Source organism: Sapajus apella, unplaced genomic scaffold (assembly GCF_009761245.1).
Source record: "Sapajus apella isolate SASKATOON/1434 unplaced genomic scaffold, GSC_monkey_1.0 scaffold100, whole genome shotgun sequence".
Lineage (NCBI taxonomy): Eukaryota > Metazoa > Chordata > Mammalia > Primates > Cebidae > Sapajus > Sapajus apella.
In genome coordinates this window covers 5,312,518-5,339,005 of record NW_022437040.1, presented here as the reverse complement: position 1 = coordinate 5,339,005, position 26,488 = coordinate 5,312,518, and the positions used below count along the sequence as shown (strand labels likewise).

At 44.1% G+C, this 26,488-nt stretch overlaps 2 protein-coding genes and 1 long non-coding RNA gene across 8 annotated transcripts in view; 1 reads left to right on the top strand and 2 right to left on the bottom strand.

The window, feature by feature from the left end:
* The window catches only part of IL15RA (interleukin 15 receptor subunit alpha), a 32,106-nt gene extending 31,219 nt beyond the window's left edge, over window positions 1–887 (bottom strand). For 2 of the 3 annotated variants that reach the window (XM_032258189.1, XM_032258188.1), the window contains exon 1: window positions 98–609. In XM_032258189.1, the coding sequence (XP_032114080.1) occupies window positions 98–290 (193 nt within the window). In that variant the 5' untranslated portion in view covers window positions 291–609. Of the gene's footprint in view, window positions 1–97 lie in introns of all 3 variants that reach the window. The other variant, XM_032258187.1, reaches the window with a different exon arrangement.
* LOC116536432 lies at window positions 880–13,642 on the top strand. 3 transcript variants are annotated; one of them, XR_004262627.1, is made up of 4 exons: window positions 915–1,005; window positions 3,676–3,767; window positions 5,151–5,414; window positions 11,808–13,642. It is a non-coding gene; the product is annotated as an uncharacterized LOC116536432 (long non-coding RNA). The 3 variants fall into 3 exon arrangements; XR_004262625.1 differs by lacking the exon at window positions 3,676–3,767 and having other exon boundaries at window positions 910–1,005; XR_004262626.1 differs by lacking the exons at window positions 3,676–3,767; window positions 5,151–5,414 and having other exon boundaries at window positions 880–1,005.
* Window positions 13,643–21,691: 8,049 nt separating this feature from the next.
* The window catches only part of IL2RA (interleukin 2 receptor subunit alpha), a 53,115-nt gene continuing 48,318 nt past the window's right edge, over window positions 21,692–26,488 (bottom strand). Inside the window, exon 8 of one of the 2 annotated variants that reach the window (XM_032258190.1) lies at window positions 21,692–23,422. In XM_032258190.1, coding sequence (XP_032114081.1) covers window positions 23,398–23,422 — 25 coding nt within the window. In that variant the 3' untranslated portion in view covers window positions 21,692–23,397. The remainder of the gene's footprint in view (window positions 23,423–26,488) is intronic. The other variant, XM_032258191.1, reaches the window with a different exon arrangement.

Below are 26,488 nucleotides of genomic sequence, written 5' to 3'. Positions count from 1 at the left end.
CAGCCGGGGGAGGGGATGGGGCTCTCGGTTCCGTCCTGTTCGACGCCCCAGCCCCCTCCCGAGCCCCGCCCAGGAGCTCTGGCCCCCAGCTCCCTACCCAGCGTCGCCGGCGGCTGGAGCAGCAGCAGCAGTAGGAGCGCCGGGAGGCCCAGGGTCCTGCAGCCGCGCGCCCGCCGCCGGGCCATGGCCGCCGCTTCGCAGGGCCCCGCTGGGCGCCCCGGGCGAGCGCTGCCCAGGCCCCGGGGAGCTGGCGAGCGCGGCTCTGGGACCTGCAGTCCCGCCAGGCGCATTCGCTTTCGCTTTTGCTTTGGCCCCCGGAGGGCTGCGGAGAGGTGCAGAGCGGTGACAGATCCGTGACTCAGCGTCCCCACCCCTGCTGGGGAAGGAGCCCCACTGGACGCCGCAGCCCCGCACAGCCGCCCCTGTCCTCGGGACGCCGCGAGCCGTGCCGCGTGGGGCCCCAGGACCTTACCCACGCAAGCCGGGGAGGCTCCCGGTTCTCCGCGCTCCTCGTGCTCCAGGACCCCGAGAGTGCGCTTGGTTCGGTGTCCACACTGCGGAGAGAGTGGGCGAAGCCGTGGGAGAGCAGACTCTCTCCAGTCCCCTCTGCGCTCGGATCCACTGGACCTCGCCCCGCGCTGGTCACCTCCAGCTGCGCGACTTCGACTTTCCAGGTCTTCCTCTGGGGCCCTGCGCTCGGCTTTGAGCCGGGGTGAGTGCCCGTGGAGGTGTCGCCGCGGCGCGGAGACGCGGGGTCCTGCCTGTGCGCTCTGGCCCGGGCAGAGCACAGCCCCTGGCACCTGATCGCTCCCGCGGCGACTGGCGCCCGCTGGGGCCCCAGCTCTGACTTGGCCGAATTCCTGCTGCAGCTTTGCTCCCCAAGAAAATGCCTCGTATTAGAAGGAGAGAGTGGGAGGGAGGAAAAGCGGGAGATGAGCCACCGTGCTTCACCTTTGCGCCTGGCTTCCTTCGGTTCTTCCAGGCTGCCATCCTCCTCTTTGACAGGTGGGTTTTTTCTTTCTTGGGGTCTCAAGTGAAGCCTGAGAACCGGGTCTGTAAGCTCCCACGTGCAGATTCTCAGGTCTAGGGGTGACTTTGGACAGGACGAGACATCTCCAAGCCTCTGCCATTACTTCTTAAAATCTTACAGCATGTTGATAAGGCTTTTGTGAGATACTTGCAAATTCTCTTTGAAAACGAAATAATCTGTACAACAAACCCCCAAGACATAGGTTTACCTATAAACAAACCTGCACATGTACCCCTGAACTTAAAATGAAAGTTAAATGAAAAAATTTAGGGCTGGGGTCCACAGGCGGTTGCCACTCCTGTAATCCAAGCACTTTCAGAGGCTAAGGCAGGTGGATCGCCTGAGGTCAGGAGTTTGAGACCAGCCTGGTCAACATGGTGAAACCCAGTATCTAGTAAAAACACAAAAATTAGCTGGGCGTGGTGGTGCATGCCTGTAATCCCAGCTACTCAGGAGGCTGAGGCAGGAGAATTGCTTGAACCCGGGAGGCTGAGGTTTCAGTAAGCTGAGATCATGCCACTGCACTCCAGCCTGGTCAACACAGCGAGACTTGGTCTCAAAAAAATAAAAAATAAAATAAAACAAAACAAAAAACAGAATAATTTAGTGGCGTGTAAATGTAGGTTGTTATACAGCCCCACCCCCCACCCCGCCCACACACACACGCACAGTGGGAAAAGAGTAAATGAAAGCTTTTCCTACAGTCGTGTGGAGCCTAACGACCTTTCTGTTAATGCCTGCTGATACATGCCTTGGTGGTCCCGTAAGATGATGATTTCGTGTCTTTTTTTTTTTTTTTTTTTTTGAGTCGGAGTTTCGCTCTTGTTTCCCAGGCTGGAGTGCAATGGCGCGATCTCGGCTCACCACAACCTCCGCCTCCTGGGTTCAGGCAATTCTCCTGCCTCAACCTCCTGAGTAGCTGAGATTACAGGCACGTGCCACCATGCCCAGCTAATGTTTTGTATTTTTAGTAGAGACGGGGTTTCACTATGTTGACCAGGATGGTCTCGATCTCTTGACTTCGTGATCCACCCGCCTCAGCCTCCCAAAGTGCTGGGATTACAGGCTTGAGCCACCGCGCCCGGCCGATTTCGTGTTTTTACTGTACCTTTTCTAGGTTTAGATACACGAATCCTTACCATTGTGTTACGGTTGGCTGCAGAATTCAGCAGGCTTCATGCTGCACAGCTTTGCAGTCTCGGAGCAGCAGGCGAGGCCATGCAGCCTCAGTGCATAGCAGGCTACCCCGTTGGAATTGTGTAAGTCCTCTGTGATGTTGGCAAAACGAGGAAATCATCTGATAAGCTTCCCAGAAACTATCTCTGTTACTAGGCGAGGCATGACTGTACTTGCTCCTCTTTTCCTAAAAGTTTAAAATGGGCATAAATGTAAACATACTGAACAAAGGAATGCAGAGGATTGGAAAACCCACTTGGATCCAACCTGTAAATATAATCAGTGTCAACATTTTGTGTGTTTCAGACTTATGAAAGCTTCTTTTGTTATGGACACTTTCAAATATCAAAAGTAGAGGCCAGATGCAGTGGCTCTTGCTTGTAACCCCAGCACTTTGGAAGACAGAGGCAGGAGGATCACTTGAGCCCAAGTGTTGGAGACCAGTCTGGGCAACACGGTGAGATCCCTATCTCTACAAAAAATTAAAACAAAATTAGCCTGATGTGGTGGCACATACCTGTGGTCCTAGCTGCTTGGGAGGCTGAGGCGGGAGGATTGTTTGAGCCCAGGAGTTTAAGGCTGCAGCGAGCTATGATGGTGCCACTGCACTCCAGCCTGAACAACAGAGCCAGACTCTGTCTCTTAAATTAAAAAAAAAAAAAAAAAAACAAAAAAAAGGAGAAAGAATAATGAACCCACCACCTGTCAGTGACCACACAAGGTCCATTCTTTCCTCTAAGCAGGAATAGCCACGCTTACTCCAACTGGGGAAATCCCACATTATTCGATTTCCCTCAGTACTTAAGAATATATCTCAAGATGATAAGATCTGATTTAAAAAGTAACAATATTCCTTAATATTGTCAAATATATTCAGGCTTTACTGAAAGCAGGCTGAGCTTACCATGTATAAAATGAAGCATTTTCTTTATTCTATCAACATTACGAAGTAGAGATTTCTCCATTATTACAAATGCTTTGTAAAAGGTTTTAATGGCTGCAAATTACCATAGTTTAACATCCCCTCCATTATATTAATATTAAAAATAACAGTGTCATAAATATCTTTCTACAAAATCTTGTGAATTTAAGATTATTTAGAATAGATTTCCTTCCGTAGAACTATTGAGTTAACTGGTACAGAATATTTTAAAAGGCTTTTTTCTTTTACACAAATATTTCTATCTTGCTTTCCAGAAGTCCTGTATCAATATACCTTCTAACTAGCACTGTGTTAAAGTGTCCATGTTACTGAATTCTGGCCAAAAGTAAATTTTAAAATTTGAAAATAAAATTTTAAATTTAATATGCTTAAAAGAACTCTATTTGATTACATATAAATGTGTTGTTAAATAATGTAAATTTCAAATACACTTTGAAGTATAGCAATCAATAAATATAGTGGATTTCAATGAGCTTACTGCCTAGTCTTGTCAAATCTTAATATGTGTGCTCAATGTTTGCTTCAGATATTTTTTGGAATCCAAAAAATTACAGATAAATTTGAAGCCACTCTGTATTCCTGCATCTTTCTCTTCCCCCATCTTCCACCTTCTTGCAGGTAATGTTTCTTGAAATTGGTACTCACCATTCTCAGGCACTCTTAGGCCGCTTTTCCATGTGTATATCCATGTGCAACAGACAGGATGGTTTACATTTTTAAAAATTTATATGAATAAGGCCGGGTGCAGTGGCTTATGTCTGTAATCCCAGCACTTTGGGAGGCGGAGGCAGATCAGGAGTTAGAGACCAGCCTGCCAGCCTGGCCAACATGGTGAAACCCCATCCATTCTAAAAATACAAAAATTAGTAGGGTGTGGTGGCACATGCCTGTAATCCCAGGTACCTGGGAGGCTGAGGCACGAGAATCGCTTGAACCTGGGAGGTTGAGGTTGCAGTGAGCCGAGATCTCTCCACTGCACTCTGGCCTGTAGTCCCAGCTGCTTGGGAGGCACCTGGCCTGGGTGACAGAAAGACTCGGTCTCAAAAAAAAAACACTTCATATGAATAGTACCATATGGGTTGAGCATTCCTGACCTCCAAATCCCAAATCCAACATGGTCGAAAATTTAAAAGTTTTTGAGCTCTGATATTACATCACAAGTGGAAAATTCCACACCTGATATTATGGGGTGGGTTGCAATCAAAACACAGGCAGACAACACGCTGTTTATTCAGCATCCCTAAGGGCAAAAAAGACTCTCCCAGCCCTCTTCAGCTGAGAGATATCTTTTTTGTGCACACCCAGATTCCCCCATGCAAGTGTGCACACAAAGGATGGTGAAATGGCATGTGTGCAGATGGAAGACACCCGTGACAGGTCCCCACAATTTCCCATATGGAGCCAAGGCCTGCCTCTGTCCACTGCTCACTGTGGTGTTTTTGCTTACTATCTGCTCTGAGGTCTAATGATATTGTTGAAAATGTTGGCCAGGTGCAGTGGCTCACGTCTGTAATCCCAGCACTTTGGGAAACCGAGGCAGGTAGATCACTTGAGTTCAGGAGTTTGAGACCAGCCTGGGCAAAATGGTGAAACCCCTCTACTGAAATATGAAAATTAGCCTGGTGTGGTGACACGCACCTGTAATCCCAGCTACTCAGGGGGCTGAGGCACAAGAATCGCTTGAACCCAGGAGGCCGAGGTTGCAGTGAGCCAAGATCATGCCACTGGACTTTGCCTGGATAATAGAATGAGGCTCTGTCACAAAGAAAGGAAGGAAGGAAAGAAGGAAACAAGGAAAGGAAGGAAGGAAGGGAGGGAGGGAGGGAGGGAGGGAGGGAGGGATGGAAGGAAGGAAAGAAAGAAAGAAAATGTCACAAAGGTCTGTAAATACCCCTGTGGATAATAGTGATAAGAAAATAAAGCATTTATGTTTATCTGTGACACAGAAGGTCAAACTGTTGGAGATACTGGGCAGTGGAGTAAGTGTGAAATGTCTTACAGAAAAGTACAGTGTTGGAACGACCACCATACAGGACCTGAAGAAACAGAGGGATAGACTGTGGAAGTTCAGTGCTGCAGGTGACTCATAGGAGTTGACAAAAAATAGAAAAACACTGCATAAAGCTAAAAAGGAAGATCTCAACTGCGCACTGGAAAAGTGACCCATCAATATCACAGTGGACACATGCCACTTGATGCTGAGCATGAAACAAGAACGATCTATTATGATGAACTGAAAATGGAAGGGAATTGTGACTATTCAAGGTTGGTTGCAGAATTTAAGAAAATATATGGCATCAAATTTTTAAAGATTTGTATGGATAAAGCATCTGCTAATCACAAAGCAGCAGAGTAATTCATTGGCGAGTTTGCCAACGTCATCGCTGATGAAAGCCTGACACCAGAACAAGTCTGTAATGCCCAGGAAACATCACTGTTTTGGTGCTATTGTCCCAGACAGACACTGGCCACTGCGGATCAGACAGTCCCAATGGGAATTAAGGAAGCCAAGGACAGAGCTGTGCTGGGTTGTGCTAATACAGTAGGCAAACATGAGCCCAAACTGCCGTGACAGGCAAGGGCCGCCCTTTCAAGGCGTGGTCTTCTATCAGTTCATTATTATCCTAACATAAGGCGTGAATTACCAGAGACTGCTGCTTCTTTTTTTTTTTTGAGACAGAGTTTCACTCTTATTGCCCAGGCTGGAGTGCAATGGGACAATCTCAGCCCACTGCAACCTCCACCTCCCTGCCTCAGCCTCCCGAATAGCTGGGATCACAGGCATGTGCCACCATGCCCAGCTAATGTTTTTGTATTTTTAGCAGAGGGGAGGATGGCAGACAGAGCCAGGCAGAGGGGAGGATGGCGGATGAGCCAGGCAGAGGGGAGGATGGCGGGCTGAGAGATCAGGAAGAGGAGAGCTGTGGCTCAGGTTAAGGGATTCTTTTGTGTGTGTGTTAGAATCTTAAATTTTTAAAGAGAGATATATTCATATGACATACAATTCAGCATGTTACTTGATTTTATTTTATTTTTGTTTTTTGAGACAGAGTCTCACTGTTGCCCAGGCTGGAGCACAGTGGAGCCATCACAGCTCATTACAGCCTAGACCTCCTGGGCTCAAATCCTCCCACCTCAGCCTCTCAAGTAGCTGGACTACAGGGACACACCGCCAGGATGACTTTTGTAGTTTTTGTAGAGATGGGGATTCTCCATGTTGCCCAGGCTGGTCTCAAACTCGTGGATTCAAGAGATCTTCCCACCTTGGCCTCCCAAAGTGCAGGGATTACAGGTGTGTGCCACTGCACTGGGCCAAGGTGATGCATTTCTAATGGTCACCCAGTGATAGTGTACTTGGTTTTTGATTGACTTAGGAACAAGGGCCAGTTAGAGTCTGTAGGGTCCCCACAGGGAATCCAATTGCTGCAGCCAACCTGGAGACCACAAGGCAGTGAGACTGAAGGAGGGGAAATGAGTCGACTCACAGAAAGGGTCTTGCTTAAGAGCAGAAAAAAAATATTGGGTATAAAAGAAGGAATTGCCTTTCAATACTCAAGTAGAAAACACATCACATTGCATTATTTTTGTAAATTATGTCAGATGTGGCTCTGAGCTTCCACTTGCCAAGATCAACAAATATTTAATATTGTTTTTTCCTCTACTCCCTGGTATGGCAAATAATTCTCTCCCCTTCTCTGGGGTTGTAGCAAAACCCAGGAAAAATAGAGGGGGGTGGCCTGGGCCTGGGTGGCCTTGGACACCGCTAAGACAGTCATGGCCCAGACTCACCCTGCCCTCTGTCCTCAGCAAACCCACCTCACTCCCTTCTAGTTAGCTCATCCTTCTCCAGACACTTTTGCATGTCCACTTATCCTCTTCGACAATCTAGCCAGATTGTTTTAATTAGCCTTGTTCTTCCTTAAAAAAAAATGCCTGTTTTGTCAGTCCCCCTGGCGCCCTGCAGTCAGATAAACAAATCAACCTCAAACACGGAAGCAGTCAGTGAACTGCATCTCTGGGGTGAGAGAACCCCAAATTCTAGAACACAAAGCTGGCCTGTTCTTGGGGAAAATCACCCTTCACTTACTTTTTACTTGTGATGAATCTTTGAAAGGAAAAATTCCCAAGAGACCAATTCATTTCTTGATAATTCACCCAATTATATGAATTTGAAGCCTCCTAAGCGTAATATAATCACTTAGCAGCTGGAAAAATCAAGTTGTGAAATGGATTCTTGAACTTTAAATATTTGACCATGTCAGAGTAGAGTGGTTTTAACACTATTAAAAGTTTCATTGTTTTTTTGTTTGTTTTTGTTTTTGTTTTTTTTTGAGATGAAGTCTCGCTCTCTTGCCTAGGTTGGAGTCCAGCGGCGTGATCTCAGCTCACTGCGACCTCTGCTTCCCGGGTTCAAGCCATTCTTGTGCCCCAGCCTCCTGAGTAGCTGGAACTGCAGGCATGTACCACCATGCCTGGCTAATTTTTGTACTTTTAGTAAAGAAGGGGTTTCTCCATGTTGGCCATGCTGGCCTCGAACTCCTGACCTCAGGTGATCTGCCATCCTCGGCCTCCCAAAGTGTTGGCGTTATAGGCGTGAGCCACTGTGCCCAGCCTGGTTTTGAACTCAAAGCTGTTTTGCAATTGTACTTTTTAATTGAAAGCACATTCTCTCCAGTTTTGTGTTTTATTGGCCGTAATTGTCTGTTCCAGGCACTTGGGCACATGTAGAAGACAATGATGATCAAAAGTCACGTGGATGAAACAGCGGCTTTGCAGTTTCAAGCCTCTTCTGAGTCTTCAAGAACATCTGAATTACATTCGCCATTCACTGTGAGAAGCTCCTCTTTTTTTCTACTTCTTTCTTTCTTTTTTTGCTTCCTTATTTCTGTAATACCTTGCATCTCTTATGCAGGAGCCCTGTGAATATCTGCTTTTGAGCATCACATATTGTGACTGAGAATTATGAGATAGGTTTTCGTAAGTTTTAAGAATAATAATCTTGCTCTGTCATCTAGGCTGGAGTGCAGTGGAACAATTATAGTTCACTTCAGCCTTCACTTCCTGGGCTCAAGCAATCCTCCTGCCGCAGCCTCCTGAGTAGCTAGGACTACTGACACCTGTTCACTATACCCAGCTAATTAAGTTTTTTTTTCTGTAGAGACAAGGTCTTACTATGTTGCCCAGGCTGGTCTCAAACTTCTGGCTTCAAGGGATCCTTCTGCCTCTCACAGTGCTGGGATTATAGGTGTGAGCCACTGTGTCCAGCCTGGTTTTCATATTTACGTATGCTTTATGTCTGTGTGTGTGCATCTGTATCTATATATCTATTCATATATCTATCTCCAGACGGGTTCCTTTGGGCAAATTATTAACCTCTCTGTGCCTTCCTTTCCTCATCTGTAAAATGGAAATAATAGAATCTGCACCATAGGTCGTTTGAGAAGATTAAGTGGGTCAACAGTACATTTTGAACAGTGCTTAACATACAGTAAGCTTTCAATACATGTTAGATATGAAATATATAACAGATCCTCTATAATATGTTGCCTTTTGTAAACTGTCCAAGGTGATTATAGAGAAAGCTGTTAGCTAAAAATGTTAAGTACAACTTAGGGGTCAGAGAGTGTCTGCAGAAATACTATCTGTGATACTAAGCGAGGGCCATCCATCCAGGCAGAATGGCAGAGGAGGGAGAAGGCAGGTGGGGAGGTCCCATGACCAGACGGTGAGGACAGAAACCCCACCCTGTGTGGAAGTCCCAACAGCTGGGAGCAATGTTCCGGGTCTCTAGCTGTCCCTTCTTACAGCAAGACGACGCCCAACTAAGATGGTCAAATGAGAAAGCGGAGGGTGAGGACAGAAACCCCACCCTGTGTGGAAGTCCCAACAGCTGGGAGCAATGTTCCGGGTCTCTAGCTGTCCCTTCTTACAGCAAGACGATGCCCAACTAAGATGGTCAAACGAGAAAGCGGAGTGCCCCATGAGGAAGTGGCCTCAGGTCCTCTCCTGCTTGCTGCACCCTCCTAAGCACACAGCGCGGCCTCTTCCCTCGCCTCACCGAAGCCTGGCTGCCCTTTCTCTTCCTTCTCTCCCTTCCTTATCTCCTGTACACACCTGGGAGAAGGGAAATCTTTGAAGAGCTTTCCGCCTTCGCCTTTGTTTTTTGGTTCATCTCTTAATGATCTCAGGAGAAAATGAAAGGAGAAAGTGACAGAACCTCGAGATTTAAAAAATGTAAACCCAAGATGTATCTGGGAATCACAAACCCCAATGCCTACAGGGCACGGGCCACAGGGTGGGGGGGCACCAGATGAGAGCGAGTAGGCTACCAGCTGTGGTAGAGTCCAGGAGAGCAATGCGTGTCTGCTAGGCTAATGTTTTTAGCTGGTTTTGTTTGGTTTTGGGTCAGGGTCTTGCTCTGGCGCACAGCCTGCAGTACAGTTGCGTGATCACAGCTCTTTGCAGCCTCGACCTCCTGGGTTCACATGACCCTCCTGACTCAGCCTTCCAAGTAGCTGGGACTGCAGGAGCATGCCACCTTGCCAGGCTAATTTTTGTGTTTTTGCAGAGATGAGATTTTGCCATGTTGCCCAGGCTGGTGTCAAACCCCTGGGCTCAAGCAATCCTCCCGTCTCGGACTCCCAAAGTGTTGGGATTACAGACATGAGGCACTGGACCAGCATATTTTTAGTTTTTGAAGAGACTTTGAAATTATAGGTCCTTGTGTAAGATCTCCCAGTTTATAAATAATGATTATGGTTTTAGAAAAGAATATAAAATCCGGCCAGGCACAGTGGTTCATGCCTGTAATCCCAGCAGTTTGGGAAACTGAGGTGGGTGGATCACTTGAGGTCAGGAATCCAATACTAGCCTGCCCAACAGGGTGAAACCCCATCTCTACTAAAAATATAAAAATTAGCCAGGTGTGGTGGTGCATGCATGCCTGTAATTCTAGCTAGTCAGGAGGCTGAGCGAGGAGAGGTGGAGGTTGCAGTGAGCCAGGAGATCGCACCACTGCACTGCCAGGGTGATAGACTCTGCCTCAAAAAAAAAACAAGGAAAAAGAAAGAAAAAGAAAAAAATCAAAATCTCATGCAAATCAAAGTCCAGCCATAGCCTTTGCCACATCTAGTCCACAGCAATCTTCTTTTAGCCCAGGCAACTATTAGAAGTGTTTCTATTCCCCTACCGTGTTAGCAAATCAGAAATATTTAATTTACTTGAAATGAATTTGGTTCATGAATTTCATTTTATTTTATTTTATTATTATTATTATTTTTTGAGACGGAGTCTCGCTCTTGTTACCCAGGCTGGAGTGCAATGGCGCGATCTCGGCTCACCGCAACCTCAGTCTCCTGGGTTCAGGCAATTCTCCTGCCTCAGCCTCCTGAGTAGCTGGGATTACAGGCACGCGCCACCATGCCCAGCTAATTTTTTGTATTTTTAGTAGAGACGGGGTTTCACCATGTTGACCAGGATGGTCTCGATCTCTTGACCTCGTGATCCACCCGCCTCGGCCTCCCAAAGTGCTGGGATTACAGGCTTGAGCCACCGCGCCCGGCCTTATTTTCTTATTTATTTATTTTTCACTCTGTCACTCAGGCTGGAGTGCAGTGGCACAATCTCGGCTCACTGCAACCTCCGCGTCTGCCTCCTGGGTTCAAATGACTTTCCTGCCTCAGCCTCTGCGTAGCTGGGACTACAGGAGCACGCCAACACATCCGGCTAGTTTTTGTATTTTTAGGAGAAGAGAGACAAGGTTTCACCATGTTGGCAGGCTGGTCTCAAACTCCTGACCTCGAGTGATCCACCTGCCTCGGCCTCCCAAAGTACTGGGATTTCAGTCGTGAACCACCATGCCCAGCCTATTTTTTTAAATTGACAAATAATTATTTATTAGTTATTTCAAGAGTCCTTGACCTAAAATGCTAAGAATAAATGTCTATAAGGTATAACATTTTATAGATGTTATAATTTTTTAAATGTAAGAATTTATAGGCTTTTAAGTTGAAACATAAGCTATTAATGAATCTAAAACTATTTTTTAATGAATCTAAAACTATTTTATTTATTTCTCTGAAGTTAGAGTCATTTATCTTTTTTCCCCAAATTATATCTTTAGCTGTTATAAAGTGTTTTTTTTTAAAAAACCACCCAAGACAGCTGTTTTAAATAAATAAAATAAACAGTCTCCTAAAATGAAACTGTTTCCAAAATACAAAACCAATAATGGAGTTTATCTTTTTAATTTAGTTTAATTAAAATAACTTTTTTTAAGAGACAGGGTCTTGCTATGTTACCTAGATTGGTCTCAAACTCCCGGGCTCAAGAGATCCTCCTATCTCAGCCTCCCAAAAAGTGTTGGGATTACAGGCATGAGCCCCCGCAGCTGGCTCCAATAACAGATTTAGAATTTGGATCCTGGTAGACGAGGGTGGCTCGGCTAGGGAAGACTGTTAGACCTAAAGATGTTTCATCTACTTCAGAAACTCTCTCTACATACTCTCCCAAAAGCACTACACAAATTCTGTTTACAGATGCAAAATAAATATAAAAACAAAAGATGTGCTTTATATCTTGTGACTTAATTGAAATGTCCTTGAAAGGAGAAAATGTGCCATTCTAAACCCTTCCTCCTTCTTTCTGGTTGGAATGCAGACATAATGACTGGAGCTCCAGCAGTAACACTGGTCCATGAGGACTCTTGAAAATGGAAGCCACAAGCCATCCATAGAGTAGGAACAAGATGGAAAGAAGGTGAGTCTCTGACACCAGGAGGACCAAACCAGCCTGGGCTGTTTTTCTTAGAATTCACTGAATGTGAAGGAGAACATCTATGTTGTTCATCACTATTTTTGGTTTTTCTCTAACAACTAATTTTTTTTTTTTTAAGAGACCAAGTCTCCCTATGTTTCCCAGGCTGGTCTTGAACTCCTAGGCTCATGGGATTCTCCTCATTTTGGCCTCCCAACTTGCTGGGATTACAGGCATGAGCCACCACGCCAGGCCCTGACAACTAACTTTTCTCCTGACAATAAGTCTAAAAGGAGAAACTACATTTCCAATAGGCTTGGGGTTTTTTCCCTTGTAGATTTCTTTTGTATTAGCTATAGTGTTTTTGTTTTCCTGATGGAAGGAAAAACATATAGTATATTATTTATTTTCATCAATTTTAACATACTAGTAAGCCTATCCCCACATCCTCATTACATTTTTGTGATTTAAAATAAATTTCATTATGTTACATTGATATAGAACATATAGTGATGTTATATTTTTAAAGAGAAAGAAGCTTATTATTATAAGAAACTTAATCAAATTTATAACATAATAGAAAGAACATTCATAAAGTTACAAGTATACAAGATTATTCTAAGAATTCTATCATTAAAAGCATATTCATATTGGTCATTTCTTCATTTAACCTGGTGAGTCCAATTTTAAAGAGAAATCCTGGCTAGTCATGTTATCTATCTGGCCTAATTGATAAATTTTTATGATTTAGGTCTTTGAGGCAATGGCTGGTTCTATTAGTAGTCTTTAACCTTCCATTTCCAGAGGAGATCTCAGTGGCTTTTGAAAAACACTATCTTATTGGCTGGGTATATTTGCTTAACCATCTGTACTCCGTAACTTAGTGACGCTGATACATAAAGTCCTGACTTGTTCATCATTTCTGTAGAGTGCTTATCTCCAGGTTTTCTGAAGCAGGTAAAAACTCATACTTATGAGCTACATAATTTGCAAGGCCCAGTGCAGAATGAAAATATGAGGTCTCTTGTTCAAAACTCCTAAGAATTTCAGCATGGTAACAGCAGAGCATCAAACCAAGTTCAGGGCCCTGCTAAGCAATGAAACCCTATGTTATAGCCCAGGTCACATGTGCCCATCAATCCAGCCTTGGGTAGATCCTAAATTGAATCAGCTCCCACACCAATCAACCGACAGAAGAAGATACATGCTATTTCTAAGTGTATTATTTACCTCAGTCTCTGCTATGCTTTTACACACAAAGTTCAGCATTTAATCCAAATTATAAGAGATCCCAAAAAGCAAGATCAAACAAAACAACAGTCAACAGAACCAGACAGAGAGATGGTGCAGATGCTCAAACTAGCAGAGGTTTTAACTGATTAATGTGTTAAAGAGTCTAGCGAAAAGGTAGACAACCCATGACAGAGAATTTGATCAGAGAGATGGAAACTCTAAAAAAAAGAGTTAAATGAAACATGAGCAATGAAAATGATTGTTATAGACTGACTAGTGTAACCCAAAATTTACATATTGAAGGCTAGTCCTCAATGTCACTGTATTTGGAAATAGAGTTTATCTTAGCATACTAATACAATCATGGTCTCAGCTTTAAAGGATTCCTTCAACAGGCTTATTCATAAAATGAATATAGCAGAAGAAAGAATTGGTGAACATGAAGAGAGATCAGTGGAAATTATCCACACTGAAACTTAAGGAGTAAAAAGAGAGGAGAAAAATCAGCTGGTGTGGTGACTCATGCCTGTAATTCAAGCACTTTGGGAGGATGAGGCGGGTGGATCACTTGGTCAGGAGTTCGAGAGTAGCCTAGCTAACATGGTGAACCCCATCTCTACTAAAAATCCAAAAATTAGCCAGGGGTGATGGTGCACACCTGTAATCCCAGCTACTCCAGAGGTTGAGGCAGGAGAATTGCTTGAACCCGGGAGGCGGAGGTTGCAGAGAGCTACGGTAACACCGCTGCACTCCAGCCTGGGTGACAGAACAAGACTCTGTGTCAAAACAAAACAAACAAAACAAAAACCTCAGTTAATCAAAACAGGGAAGGGCATAAGAAGAAAAGGAACAAGGAATAGATGGGCCAACCCACAGCATGATAATAGATTTCAATGTGGTCATATCAATAATTAAATTAAATATACATCGTTTAAACAGCTCCAGAAATTAGATAAATTATCAGATTGGATTTTAAAAAGCAGGACCCAACTATATTCTTGCTACGACAAACCCATTATAAATATAAAGACACAGACAGGTTAAAAGTAAAACAATGAAAAAAAGTACCATGCTAACACTAATAAAAAGAAACCCAAAATAGCTATATTAATATCAGACAAAGTGGACTTCAGGATAAAAAATATTACCAGAGATAAAGAAGGACATCACATACTAACAGGGTAAATGAATCAGGAAGACATTACAGTCTTATATGTGAATGTACTTAACAATAGAACTTCAAAACACATTAAGCAAAAACTGGTGGAACTAAAAGGAGACATTTTAAAAAATCTATAATTATGGTTGAAGTATGGTCCAACTCTCCTCTCTCAGTAATTCATAGAACAAGTGATGAAAAAAATCAGTAAGAATATAGAAGATTGAAAACACTATCAAGACATTTCATCCAACAACAGCAGATAGAATACACATTTTTTACAAATACACATGGAACATTCACCAAGAGAGAGCCCTTTCTCAATCATTGAAAATAGATTCTATTCTGGGCCTCAATAAACATAAAAGGATTTATATCATATAAAATATATTATCAACATGACATAATTAAAATGAAAATCATTAATAGAATGGTAGCTAGAAAATTCTCAAATATTTGGAAATTCAACAAAATATTTTTGAATAATCCACAGGTCAAGGAAGAAATCACAAGGTAGAATTTTTTTTTAACTGAATGGGATGAAAATGCATTTCTTAATTTGAGGGATGCAGCTAAAGCAGTGCTTAGAGGGAAATTTATAGTATTAAAATGCCTGTATTAGAGAAACAGAAAAATCTCAATTCAATGATCTCAGCTTTTACCTAAAGAAAGTATAAAAAGAAAAGCAAATAAAGCTGAAAGTAAACAAAACGAAGAAAAAAATAGCAGAAGTCAATGAAATTGAAACAAAATTAATAGAGAAAATTGAGGATACCAATATTTATTTTGAATCGAGCATTAAAATGCACAACCCTGTAGCCAGACTTTTTATTTATTTTTTAGTGAACACCAGTGCCACTTGCCCATCCCGGACTATTTTCTCAAATGACAAAAGATACAAATTAAAAATAAAATGAGGTAAAGAGTGGACAGAAAGCAGTTTGGGGTCCAAATGGCCACTGAAAGCAGATTGGGCCATAGCCTTTCTCTCTTTTTATAGGTATAAAAGTAAAATAAGGATAAAATAAAGCACAACAAATTGCATGTTTTGAAAAGTTTGCAAATAACACAAGTATTACAGAATTTAGAAAAATATGTTAAAAAATTAATCATCTACCATACTTCTATAATGTTTTCAGCTGCTTTTTTAAAATTAATTAATTTTTTTTTCCTGAGACAGAGTCTTGCTCTGTCGCTGAGGCTGGATCTCGTTCAGGCCACGTTTGCCCGAGGGAAACTCCGAGGGCTAGCTCGAGCTTTCTCCCACTTTTCCTCCTTCCCGTGGGCGGGACTTGCACTCCTGGCTGCCGCTTCCAAAATGCAGCCTGACTGCCCTAGGTTTTTGGGAATCACAATTTAATGTATTCTGGGTATTAGAGCCTGTCTTTCCTCCACAAATTGCAAAGCATCAAGAAGCACAGACTTGGGGCATGGACTTCACCACCCCTCTTTTCTTTTTCTCTTCCTTCACAGTGAGGGCAGAGAGTGGCGCAGGTGGGCAGGAAACCAGTTCTCCTGCCTGTCCCACATTCTCCCACCTTTTCGGTTTTGTGCCTGGTGGAGTGTTCCTGGCACCCAGCAGAGCAGCACCTGGTGACTTTGTTCTCACAAGTCCACGAGTAGGTGTTGCATGAGAACAGAGCTAGCAGTCTGGAGCCTTAACGTGGGAAATCTGCCACACTGTAACACTTTACACGTCATTTTGTCCCAACAGCAATCGAGCCCCTTGTTTCTAGGTTTTCCTTAAGGAGTAGTGTTAAATATTTGTAAAATGAACACATAAAGAACCTAGAGTCCAGAGGTCCTAACAGATGGTGTTACATCCTCATCTTGAGGCACGTGGTTGGTGGTTTCTGATCACCTGTGTTCGCCCCTAGAATTCAGATTGATCTGGGCACCTCTGGGAAACCTATGGGGCAGGACCTGTGACTCTAGTTGCATTTTTGGAGGAGTGAGGCTGGGGGAGAAGAATAGGGAGTAACACAGAGGACATCCTGATACCTGTCTCAGAAATTCTTCCATGGGTCTGTGTCAAAAACTTATGGAAAGAAAAGCTGCGGGCAGAAGCCGGGGATGCAGGATTCATGAAGGATTCTGCGAGACTCTAGGACACAGTCACTTGTCTTAGTGCCCAGGTAATAAAACACGACATATAGTGGGAAGGAGGAGGGTGTTCCCCTCCCATAGGTGGAGCCCAGGAAGGCTGTCTGGTCAGACACTGAGGACTCCTAAACATATCTGAAGGAGACAGTGTGTGTGTGTGTATGTGTGTGTGTATGTGTGTGTGTGTGTGCGTGCGCATGCACGCATATGGGCTATCACCAAGAGTGCAGTCTCATCTGAACCTGCAGGCTTTGAAGGATAGAGAGATAGATAGAGAGAGAGAGAGAGAGAGAGAGAAAGAGAGAGAGAGAGAGGTTATTACCAAGAACATGGTCTCATTTGAACCTGTAGACTGAAGGAGACTGTGCATGTGTGGGGTGGGGTGGCGATTATTACCAGGAGTGTGGTCTCATCTGAACCTGCAGGTTCTGAAGGAGAGAGAGAGAGAGAGAGAGAGAGAGAGAGAGAGAGTGTGTGTGTGTGTGTGTGTGTGTGTGTGTGTGTGTGTACGGGTTATTTACAGGTTATTACCAAGAACACGGTCTTATCTGAGTCTGCAGGCTCTGAAAGAGACTGTGTGTGCACACGGGGTTATCACCAAGAGCACAGTTTCATCTGAACTGCAGGCTGGTGAGGCCAGGAGAGATTCACTCAGGAGTCAGTCCAAAAAACAGAACCTGGCTAGGAATTCCAAACAGGTAATTTTTAATGAAAGTTTTATTGGGGGTTTAGTGAACATATAACAAGCTGTACATATTCGAAGTACACAGTTTGGTAAGTTTTGGTGTAAGTACACACCCATAAAACCACAATCGAGATAATGCTCATTTGTAATCTTCCACTGGCAGTCTTTGATCTGCTTTCTGTCACTGCAGGGTAGTTGGGATTTTCTATGAATTCGTATAAATGGAGTCAAACAGTGTATATATATATTTAAAAATGTAGTAAAAAGCAGACAATGTACAATTCACCATCGTCACCATTTTCAGGTGCACAATTCTGCAGCATTCAGTACGATCACATTGCTATGCAACCATCACTACTATCCTTCTCCAGAACTTTTTAGTCTTGCAAAACTGAAACTCCGTTGCCATTAAATGACAACTCCTCCTCTCCTTCCCCCAGCTCGTGGCAATGACCGTTCTACTTTCTGTCTCAGTGAATCTGACTACTCTGAGGAAGGAACTCAGATAAGTGCAAACATACAGTGTTTGTCCTGTGGCGTCTGGCTTATTTCACAGAGTCTAATGTCCTCTAGCTTCATCTGTGCCATAGCCTGTGTCAACATTTCCTTCCTTTGTAAGGCTCAATAATATTCCATGATGCATACGTACCATGCTTTGTTTATTCTTTCATCTGCTGATGGACACTTGGGTTGCTTCCACCTTTGGGCCATTGAGAATAACTTGGCTATAAACTCTTTGAGACCCTGTTTCCAATACTTTTGGGTGTATGCCCAGACATGGAATTGCTGGATCATATGGCAATTCTTTTTTTTTTTTTTTTCTGAGCATCTGCCATGCTGTTTTCCACAGCGGCTGCTCCATTTACAATCCCACCAGCAGTGCAGAGTTCCAATTGCCTCATATCTTTACCAACACTTGTTATTTTCTGTTTTCTTTTTGATAACAGCCATCTTAAAGAGTGTAAGGTGGAGACTTTTAAAAAATGTGCTAGTAAACAGCCTATGGTGTTAAATGTTCCTCATGCATTTTACAGGAATGTGTGTTCAGTCTTTTTTGGGTAAATGGTCTATAAATTTCAATTAAGTCAAATTGGTTGATAATGTTATTTAAGTCCTCTATATTTTATCAGGTTTTCTATCTACTTGTTCTACCTGTGTCTGAGAGTGAGAGAAGCTTTTTGAAATCTTCCACGATGGTCCCAGATTTGACTATCCACTTTTGCAGTTCAGTTAGTTTTCACTTCATGTATTTTGAAGCTCTGGTGTTAAGTGCACAGCAGTCCTAACAATCCTAGCATTAGGGTTGCTATGGCCTCCTGAAGAACTGATCCTTTTAGCACTATGAAATGACCTTCTTTGTCCTTGGCTATATTGGTTACTCTCAAATGTGTTAATCTGATATTAAATAGCAGCACTCCAGCTTTCTTGTGCTAAGTGTTTTCAATCTTTTTACTTTAATTTTTTTTCTTTCTTTTTTTTATTATTGCGTTTTAGTCTTTGGGGTACATGTGAACTTTTAATTTTTTAATTTCTTATAGTATGGATATATTTATTCTTGGTTTTAAAATCCAATCTTATGATCTTTGTCTTTTAATTGGGATGTGTAGACAATTTACATTTGAAGTGGTTATTGCCGGGCATGGTGGCTCACCCCTGTAATCCAAGCGCTTTGGGAAGCTGAGGCGAGAAGATCACTTGAGGTCAGGACTTCAAGACCAGCCTGACCAACATGGTGAAACTCCATCTCTACTAAAGATACAAAACTTAGCTGGGTATGGTGGTGCATGCTTGTAATCCCGGCTATATGGGAGGCTGAGGCAGGAGAATTGCTTGAACCTGTCATCCTTATTTATGTTTCTCTGCAATGGTTCACGTCTCTCTGGCTGCTTTTAAGATCTTCTCTTTATTACTGATTCTAGGAGTGGGGTCTGTGGCTTGGGCCTTATGAAATCAGAATCATCTCATATCTTCTGGTGGCAGTGCAGGCGTAGACAGGAGACCTACTTTGAGTCAACAAGACTGGAGAAGACATTTGCTTCTGCTCCAGGAAATTGTGATTTCCCTGTATCAGCCTGTCTGCCTTTCCAATATTGGGGACAGTGAGCTACCCTGTGATCTTACTTCTACAGATCTAAGAAGAGTTATTGACTTTCAGTTTGTTTAGGTTTTCAACCCACAGCAAATTAATTGATTATGAGGATGCACATTGGGAGCCTGCCAACGCAACCCCTCCGTGAAAATCACTGGCAGGAATCCATAATTAGCTGAAGGAATACCAGTGAGTATCACGATGGGTCTGCTGTTGCATCAGGAACAGCAGGCTTCCTGGGAGCTATGCAAATTTTACGTTCTTGACAGAATGCCGAATTAGAGTCTTCCATAAACTTTAGTAGCATTGCTACTTTTGGTTTTTGAAAACAAAAATTCAGGGTCTCCTGAAAACTTACTTCATAAAATGCTAAAGTCACCATAAAGACTTCAGGATGATCCTTCTGGGCTGAGGACCCTTCTTTGAGAATCGTAAGATAAGCAATATTCAAATCTGTTGGTCTCAGGATCTCCTTTTTAAAAAGTTGAGGTGAAATTCACATAACACACAATGAACTGTCATAAAGCGTACAATCCAGCGGCTGTTAGTGTGTTCAACATGTTGAGCCATTATCTCCTTTCTCTAGTTTCCAAACTTTTTCGCCACCCCAGAAAAATCCCCTGGCAAACACTATATCTGCTTTCTGTCTCTAGGGACTTGCCTATTCTAGATATTTCATATAAAAAGAGTCATACGCCGGGCACGGTGGCTCACGCCTATAATCCCAGCACTTTGGGAGGCTGAGGCGGCAGATCACGAAGTCAGAAGATTGAGACCATCCTGGTCAACATGGTGAAACCCTGTCTTAAAAAAAGAAAAAGTCATACAATAGTGACCTTTTGTGTGGGGCTTCCTTCTCTCAGCATAATGTTTTTGACCCTCATCGAAATGGCATCATGGATCAATAGTTCATCCCTTCCTGTGGCTAATACTTCACTGTAGGGCTCTGCCATGATTTGGTTATCCATTCTTTTTTTTGGAGAGAAGAGTCCCTCTGTTGCCCAAGCTGGAGTGCGTGGCACCATCTTGGCTCCCTGCAACCTCTGCCTTCCAGGTTCAAGGGATTCTCATGTCTCAGCCTCCCAGGTAGCTGGAATTACAGATGCCCACCACCATGCCCAGTTAATTTTTTGTATTTGTAGTAGAGACAGTAGAGCTGGGGTCTCACCGTGTTGGTCAGGCTGGTCTCCAACTCCTGGCCTCAAGTGATCTGCCTACCTTGGCCTCCCAAAGGGCTGGGGTTATAGGCGTGAGCCACCACGCCCAGCCTTTATGCATTCATTTGTTGTTGGGTATGTGGGTGTTTCTACCTCTTGGAGAGTATGAACAATGCTGTTATAAACAGTTGTGTACAAGTTTGTGTTTAGACATATGTTTTTGTCTTTCTTGGATGTGTACCTAGGAATAGAATTGCTGAGTCATAGGACATCCATCTTTAGCTTCCTGAGGAAATGGCCATCTCTGCTTTGCCAGGTGGCTGCACCGTTTGACATCCTACCGGCCATCTGTGAGCATTCCTGTTCTTTCTCTTAGTCATCTCAGTGGGTATGAAGTGTCTCTCATTGTGGTTTTGATTTGTGTTTCTGAAATGACCAGTGATGTTGATGTGCTTGTTGGCCATTTGACAGGAACTTTGCATGTTATTTAAAACTATTAAAACTATAGAGGATCCCATACTGGGTGCTGTGGCTCATGCCTGTAATCCCAGCACTTTGGGAGGCCATGGTGGGTGGATCACTTGAGGTCAGAAGTTCCAGACCAGCATGACAAACATGGTCAAACCCCATCTCTACTAAAAATACAAAAATTAGCTGGCTGTGGTGGTGGGTGCCTGCAGTCCAGGTACTTGGGAGGCTGAGGCAGGAGAATTGCTTGAACCCAACAGGCAGAGATTGCAGTGAGCCGAGATCATGCCACGGCACTTCAGCCTGGGCAACAGAGTGACACTTCATCTCAAAAAAAAAAAAAAAAATCAAAAACTATAAAGAGCTTTTGGTTACGTATGTTATAGCTTGCAATACTTATCATATTTGTAACAAAAACCAAGACTTTTTAAAAAATATCATTTATTCATTTATAAACAATAGCAATAAATTGATTATATGTTAACAGCAGAGTGATGACATCACCACCACATACCACATAGCTTCTGGAAAATTCCACCATACCTTTTTGAGAGAAGGAGAGTGAAATGGCCAATAACATCTTAGTATTATCATGGAAAAGTTTTGATCATATAGACCCCTCAACACCCAAAAGGAGTAATTCAATTCTACTCAAGTAAGATTTACATATATATATATATATTTTTTTTTTGGTCTGAGATTCTTTTCAACTTAGAAAACATACACCTGAAGTGGGAGGGGGAGGGTGCATAGGTGAGTCTGTATGTGGTTGGTCATCAAAAAAACAGAAATAGCTGTTTAATCTGAATCTGGACCCTGCTGAAAACCACCCGTTATTTTTCCTAACACTCTCCTGCCCCTTCAGAAATGAAAACTGGCTGATAGTTTCATGAATGAATAATTTCCGTCCATGTCCCTAACCGTGTGATGTTGCTGAGCTAGAATGTCGACTCAGCGCATTTGTGAGGGAGCTGTAACACCAGACATGGAACCAGGGCGCACACTGGAATCTCAGCTCCTGAAGGTGAGTTTTTCGTGGGAGTTGAAACTGGGTGGGTGTGCAGAGGGATAACACAACGGTTCTCAAAGTGTGTTCCCTGAATAGCAGCAGCAGCAGCAGCACCTGGGAATTGTTAGAAATGCAAACCCTTTGGCTGTCTCCCAGACTGATGACTCAGAAACTCTGGAGATTGGTCCAGCAAACTGTTTTAACAAGGCCTGCAGGTGATTCTGATACGCTGAACTTTTTGGTAATGTCCGAGGACAGCTGACATGCCCTTCTTTTCTTTTTCTTCCTTAAAGATAGGGCCTTGCTCTGTTGCACATGCCGGAGTACAGTGGTGCCATCATGGCTGACTGCAGCCTCGAACTCCTGGGCTCAAGCAATCCTCCTGCCTCAGCCTCCTGAGTGGCTGGAACTACAGGTGCATGCCACCACACCCAGCCAATTTTTAATTTTTTGTAGGGATGAGGTCTTGCTATGCTGCCCAGGCTGGTCTCAAACTCCTGGCCTCAAGAGATCCTCCCACCTTGGTCTCCTAGGGAGCTGGGATTACAGGCCTGAGCCACCATGCCTGGCCTGATGTGCCCTTTTCCATGGTTGCATTCTACCAGTATGACCTCCTTCCTTTCTCCCTCTTCACTTCCTACTTTCTTTCCTTCCTTCCATAAACAGTAAATGTACTGATCCCTTTTCAGTGTTCTTAGACACTTATTAGAAAATGTACACACTGATGTTTTTGTGTTCACCTGTAAACATCAGATTAGTGCAGGCCAAATTCAGAGTATTATTCATAGCAATCCCCGAGAAACTAACTCTTAAAGAGGCCTCTTAGTCATGCACAAGTAAAACTTTGATAAGTGTGATTCTCTGCCTGGGACCTCATTCATCCTTCTGTTCCTGACATTGCCTCATGGGCTTGGCTGCCTCATTTTGAAGTTACAAAGATTATTCTGCCATGGCCTCTGTTCTTTAGAAATTCAAGACTGAAGGTTCAGTAGAAGGGGGTCAGCTTAGAGAATTGAGCCAAGGGTAAAATTTCTGGGTTGCAGCCCACAATTCTTAAAGGATGTTCATTAGGCGATGTGAACAGGAGAATCAGCAGTCAGAAGCGGCTGAGAAAGGAGCCATGAGGACAATGTCTAGTTGTATGGGGTAGAGTGTGTGTGTTGTGTATTTACATTAGTGCGAGGGCTTTCCTTGGGATTTCTGAACTGGAGAGTTGGGACGAGATTAATGTAAACCTACTTTTCTCTATACTACATAGAGCGTGGAGAGGGTTCCATACCATTCAGGCTTTAATGACACATGTACATGTAAATACGATGGAGAGCTCTGGTGGTTTTGCTCTTTTCTTCAATGACGGGATTGCTGTTTGGAAGTGGGTAGCGCTCGCTCTCTGATGGGACTGAGCTGGCGTAGAGACGGGGTTGCCACTGCCCCGTGTCCTGCGATGTGACTTCAGAGCTTCCAAAACCCAGGTGAGCACAGGGGATGTCTCCTGGGCAAGTGTTTAGCTCCTCTGATTTTGCTTGGTGCCTCATGACTTCTGTTGTCTGTTCTTGGCTTCTTACCAAGAAGTTCTCGTTCTTTTGGTTTTCTAGATTGTTCTCCTACTCTTCCTCCTGTAGTGGTGTAACAAAGTCATGGTCATATGTGTAATACAGCACCAAAAAAATGTGGTCCCCATCCTAAACCAGTGCGGGTACAGCGTTCCACTTTAGACCAATTGACCTCCTAACTCGTAACCCCCCCCAGTGAACTGTCACCTTCCCACACGCTGAAATCTGACCTCAAGGCCTCTCCATCCCTCCAGAGGCCACGACTGGCTGCCCAAGTTCAGCCTCTGCTCTGTGGTTCTCACAGCATGAGAATTCCATTCATTGTGTGGTAGGTGTGAAACTGAGGGCTAACCTGAGTAGGCTTGCCACACTTAGCTTGCTTACTTTTAGTCACTTGATTCCAGGTGATTTTTATTTTTATTTTTTATTTTTTATTTATTTATTTTGAGACGGCGTTTCACTCTTGTTACCCAGGCTGGAGTGCAATGGTGCGATCTCAGCTCACCGCAACCTCCGCCTCCTGGGTTCAGACAATTCTCCTGCCCCAGCCTCCTGAGTCGCTGGGATTACAGGCACACGCCACCATGCCCAGCTAATTTTTTGTATTTTTAGTAGAGACGGGGTTTCACCATGTTGACCAGGATGGTCTCGATCTCTTGACCTCGTGATCCACCCGCCTCGGCCTCCCACAGTGCTGGGATTACAGGCTTGAGCCACCGCGCCCGGCCTCCAGGTGATTTTTAAAGTCATGTCGCTAAGTCATATATAACTAAACTTCTGCTGGCTTCCTTGTAGACGCCGTCTCTGGTGGATAGGTTGTCATTGTAAGGACTGCTTACATTCCTTTTTAGGAACTTGGGGTCAGCTCTTGTTCAGTTCAAGCTGGCTGAGGCCACCAGCTCTCCAAGTGGGCCTGTGTGAGTGTCCACTAGGTGACCTTTTGAAGTCAGAAAACTCCACCCTTAGATCGTGCTCACAAAGCCTTTTTGTGCATGTGTCCTATGAAAGTCATAAAGCTCACATTCTCTGTGGATGTACTTTACAATTTTATTTATTTATTCATTTTCCACCACTAAGAGTCATTCAGGCCGGGCACAGTGGCTCATGCTTGTAACCCCAGCACTTTGGGAGGCCGAGGCAGGTGGGTTACTTGAGGTCAGAGGTTCGAGACTGACCTGGCCAACTTAGTGAAACCCCATCTCTACTAAAAATACAAAAATTAGCCGGGCACAGTAGCATGTACCTGCTGTCCCAGCTACTTGGGAGGCTGAGGCAGGGGAATTGCTTGAACCCAGAAGGTGGAGGTCTCAGTGAGCCAAGATCATGCCACTGTACTCCAGCCTGGGCAACAGAGCAAGACTCCATCTCCAAATAAAACAAAAAAGTACTGTACGATCTTGGTGGATGTATCCGATTGTCATGTAGTCAAACTGCCACCACAATCACCCACCCTTCAACCCAGCCTCTGTGCTGCAGTCAGACCGCGTGGATGGCCAGTGTTACCACCTGCCTTCTAGCCACGTAAAGCCTTCTGTGGTTCACTACTGGATGAAGAGAACCTCATCAGGAGGAATCCTGGGGATGAAGTCCAGCTCCTCAGCCTGGCCTGATGTTCCCAGACTTGGTCACTGTCCGTCCCTGTGGCAGGGCATCATTGTCAGGCTGCCCCATGCACCCAGCTGCTCAGCACTGCTTGGCTTCTCCCCAACACCTCATCCCGCCCTTGACACCTCACACCCTTCCTCATGCTCCCTCTGCCTAGAAGCCATCATCTGCCACTCTCTACCTGGCCCCAGGCATTTTGGGCACCGTCAGATCTAAAGCCTTCTTTAAACCCCCATGGAGGGGCTTCTCACTTTGTTCCTGTAACATCTCAACGTTAGGGTTTCACAAATTATATTTAAAGTGAGTATATTTCCCTTCTCTTCCACTAGTCTGTAGGCACCTAAAAGAAGGACCATGTTGTATTCATCTTTGAGTCCCTGGCAGAGTGCCTGTCACTTAGAAAATGTTCTTTAAGGTGTTTTTTGTTTGTTTTTTCAGACAGTGTCTTGCTCTGTTGCCCAGGCTGGAGTACGGTGGCTCAATGTCAGCTCACTGCAACCTCTGCCTCCCGGGTTCAAGCAATTCTCCTGCCTCAGCCTCCCAAGTAGCCGGGATTATAGGCACGCGCCACTATGCCTGGCTACTTTTTGTGTTTTTAGTACAGACAGGGTTTCACTATGTTGGCCAGGCTGTTCTCGAACTCCTGACCTCGTGGTCTGCCTGCCTCAGCCTCCCAAAGTGCTGGGATTACAGGCGTGAGCCACCGCACCTGGCGTAAGTTTTTAAAAACTATGTAGCAGACTATAGCTGTGGAACAGGAATATTAAACGGCAACTAACTGTGCTAAATGATTTGCATACATTAAAGCTCTCGGTTTCTAGCCAGCACTGTGCTGTGGAACTTGCTGAGATGATGGAAGTCTTTTGTAGTTGTGCTGTCCAATAATATAGACACCTGTGGCTAGGGAACTCTTGAAATGTGGCTAGCGCAACTGAGAAACTGAATTCCTAACTGTATTTAATTTATTTAAGTTTAAACACACAAGTATCCACAGGTGGCTAGTGGCTACTGGATTGAACAATACGGTCTTAGCCTTTTCCCAGTCCTTAGTTGGCTCATGGGAATCTCTCATTTCTCCCTACTTTGCACAGAGGTCCCATAGCACAAGGCTCCACGCAGAGGTGTGCTGGTGATGTTTAACAAGCAGCTCTCTGATGATGGTTGCCTATCTCTCCTGGTGTAAATCCTCCCTCCACACCCAGCTTGCCGCTGGCAATGTGACATCCCTGAACACATGGTTGGGAAGTGATGTACAGTAGCCACCACCATACGGTATTTCCACCATGCAGACACAATATATGTGAACTGCCCCGGGAACAAAGATAGCAGTAAAATGTAGCAAATAATCAGGAAGCGATTCATTGTAAGTGATTCTTGCTCTTGTATTTAATATAGTTTATTGAACTGTAAATTTGAATACTTTATTTATTTATTTATTTGAGACAGCATCTCAATCTGTCTCCCAGGCTGAGGTGCACTGCAACCCTGAACTCCAGGACTCAAGGGGTTCTCCCACCTCACCCT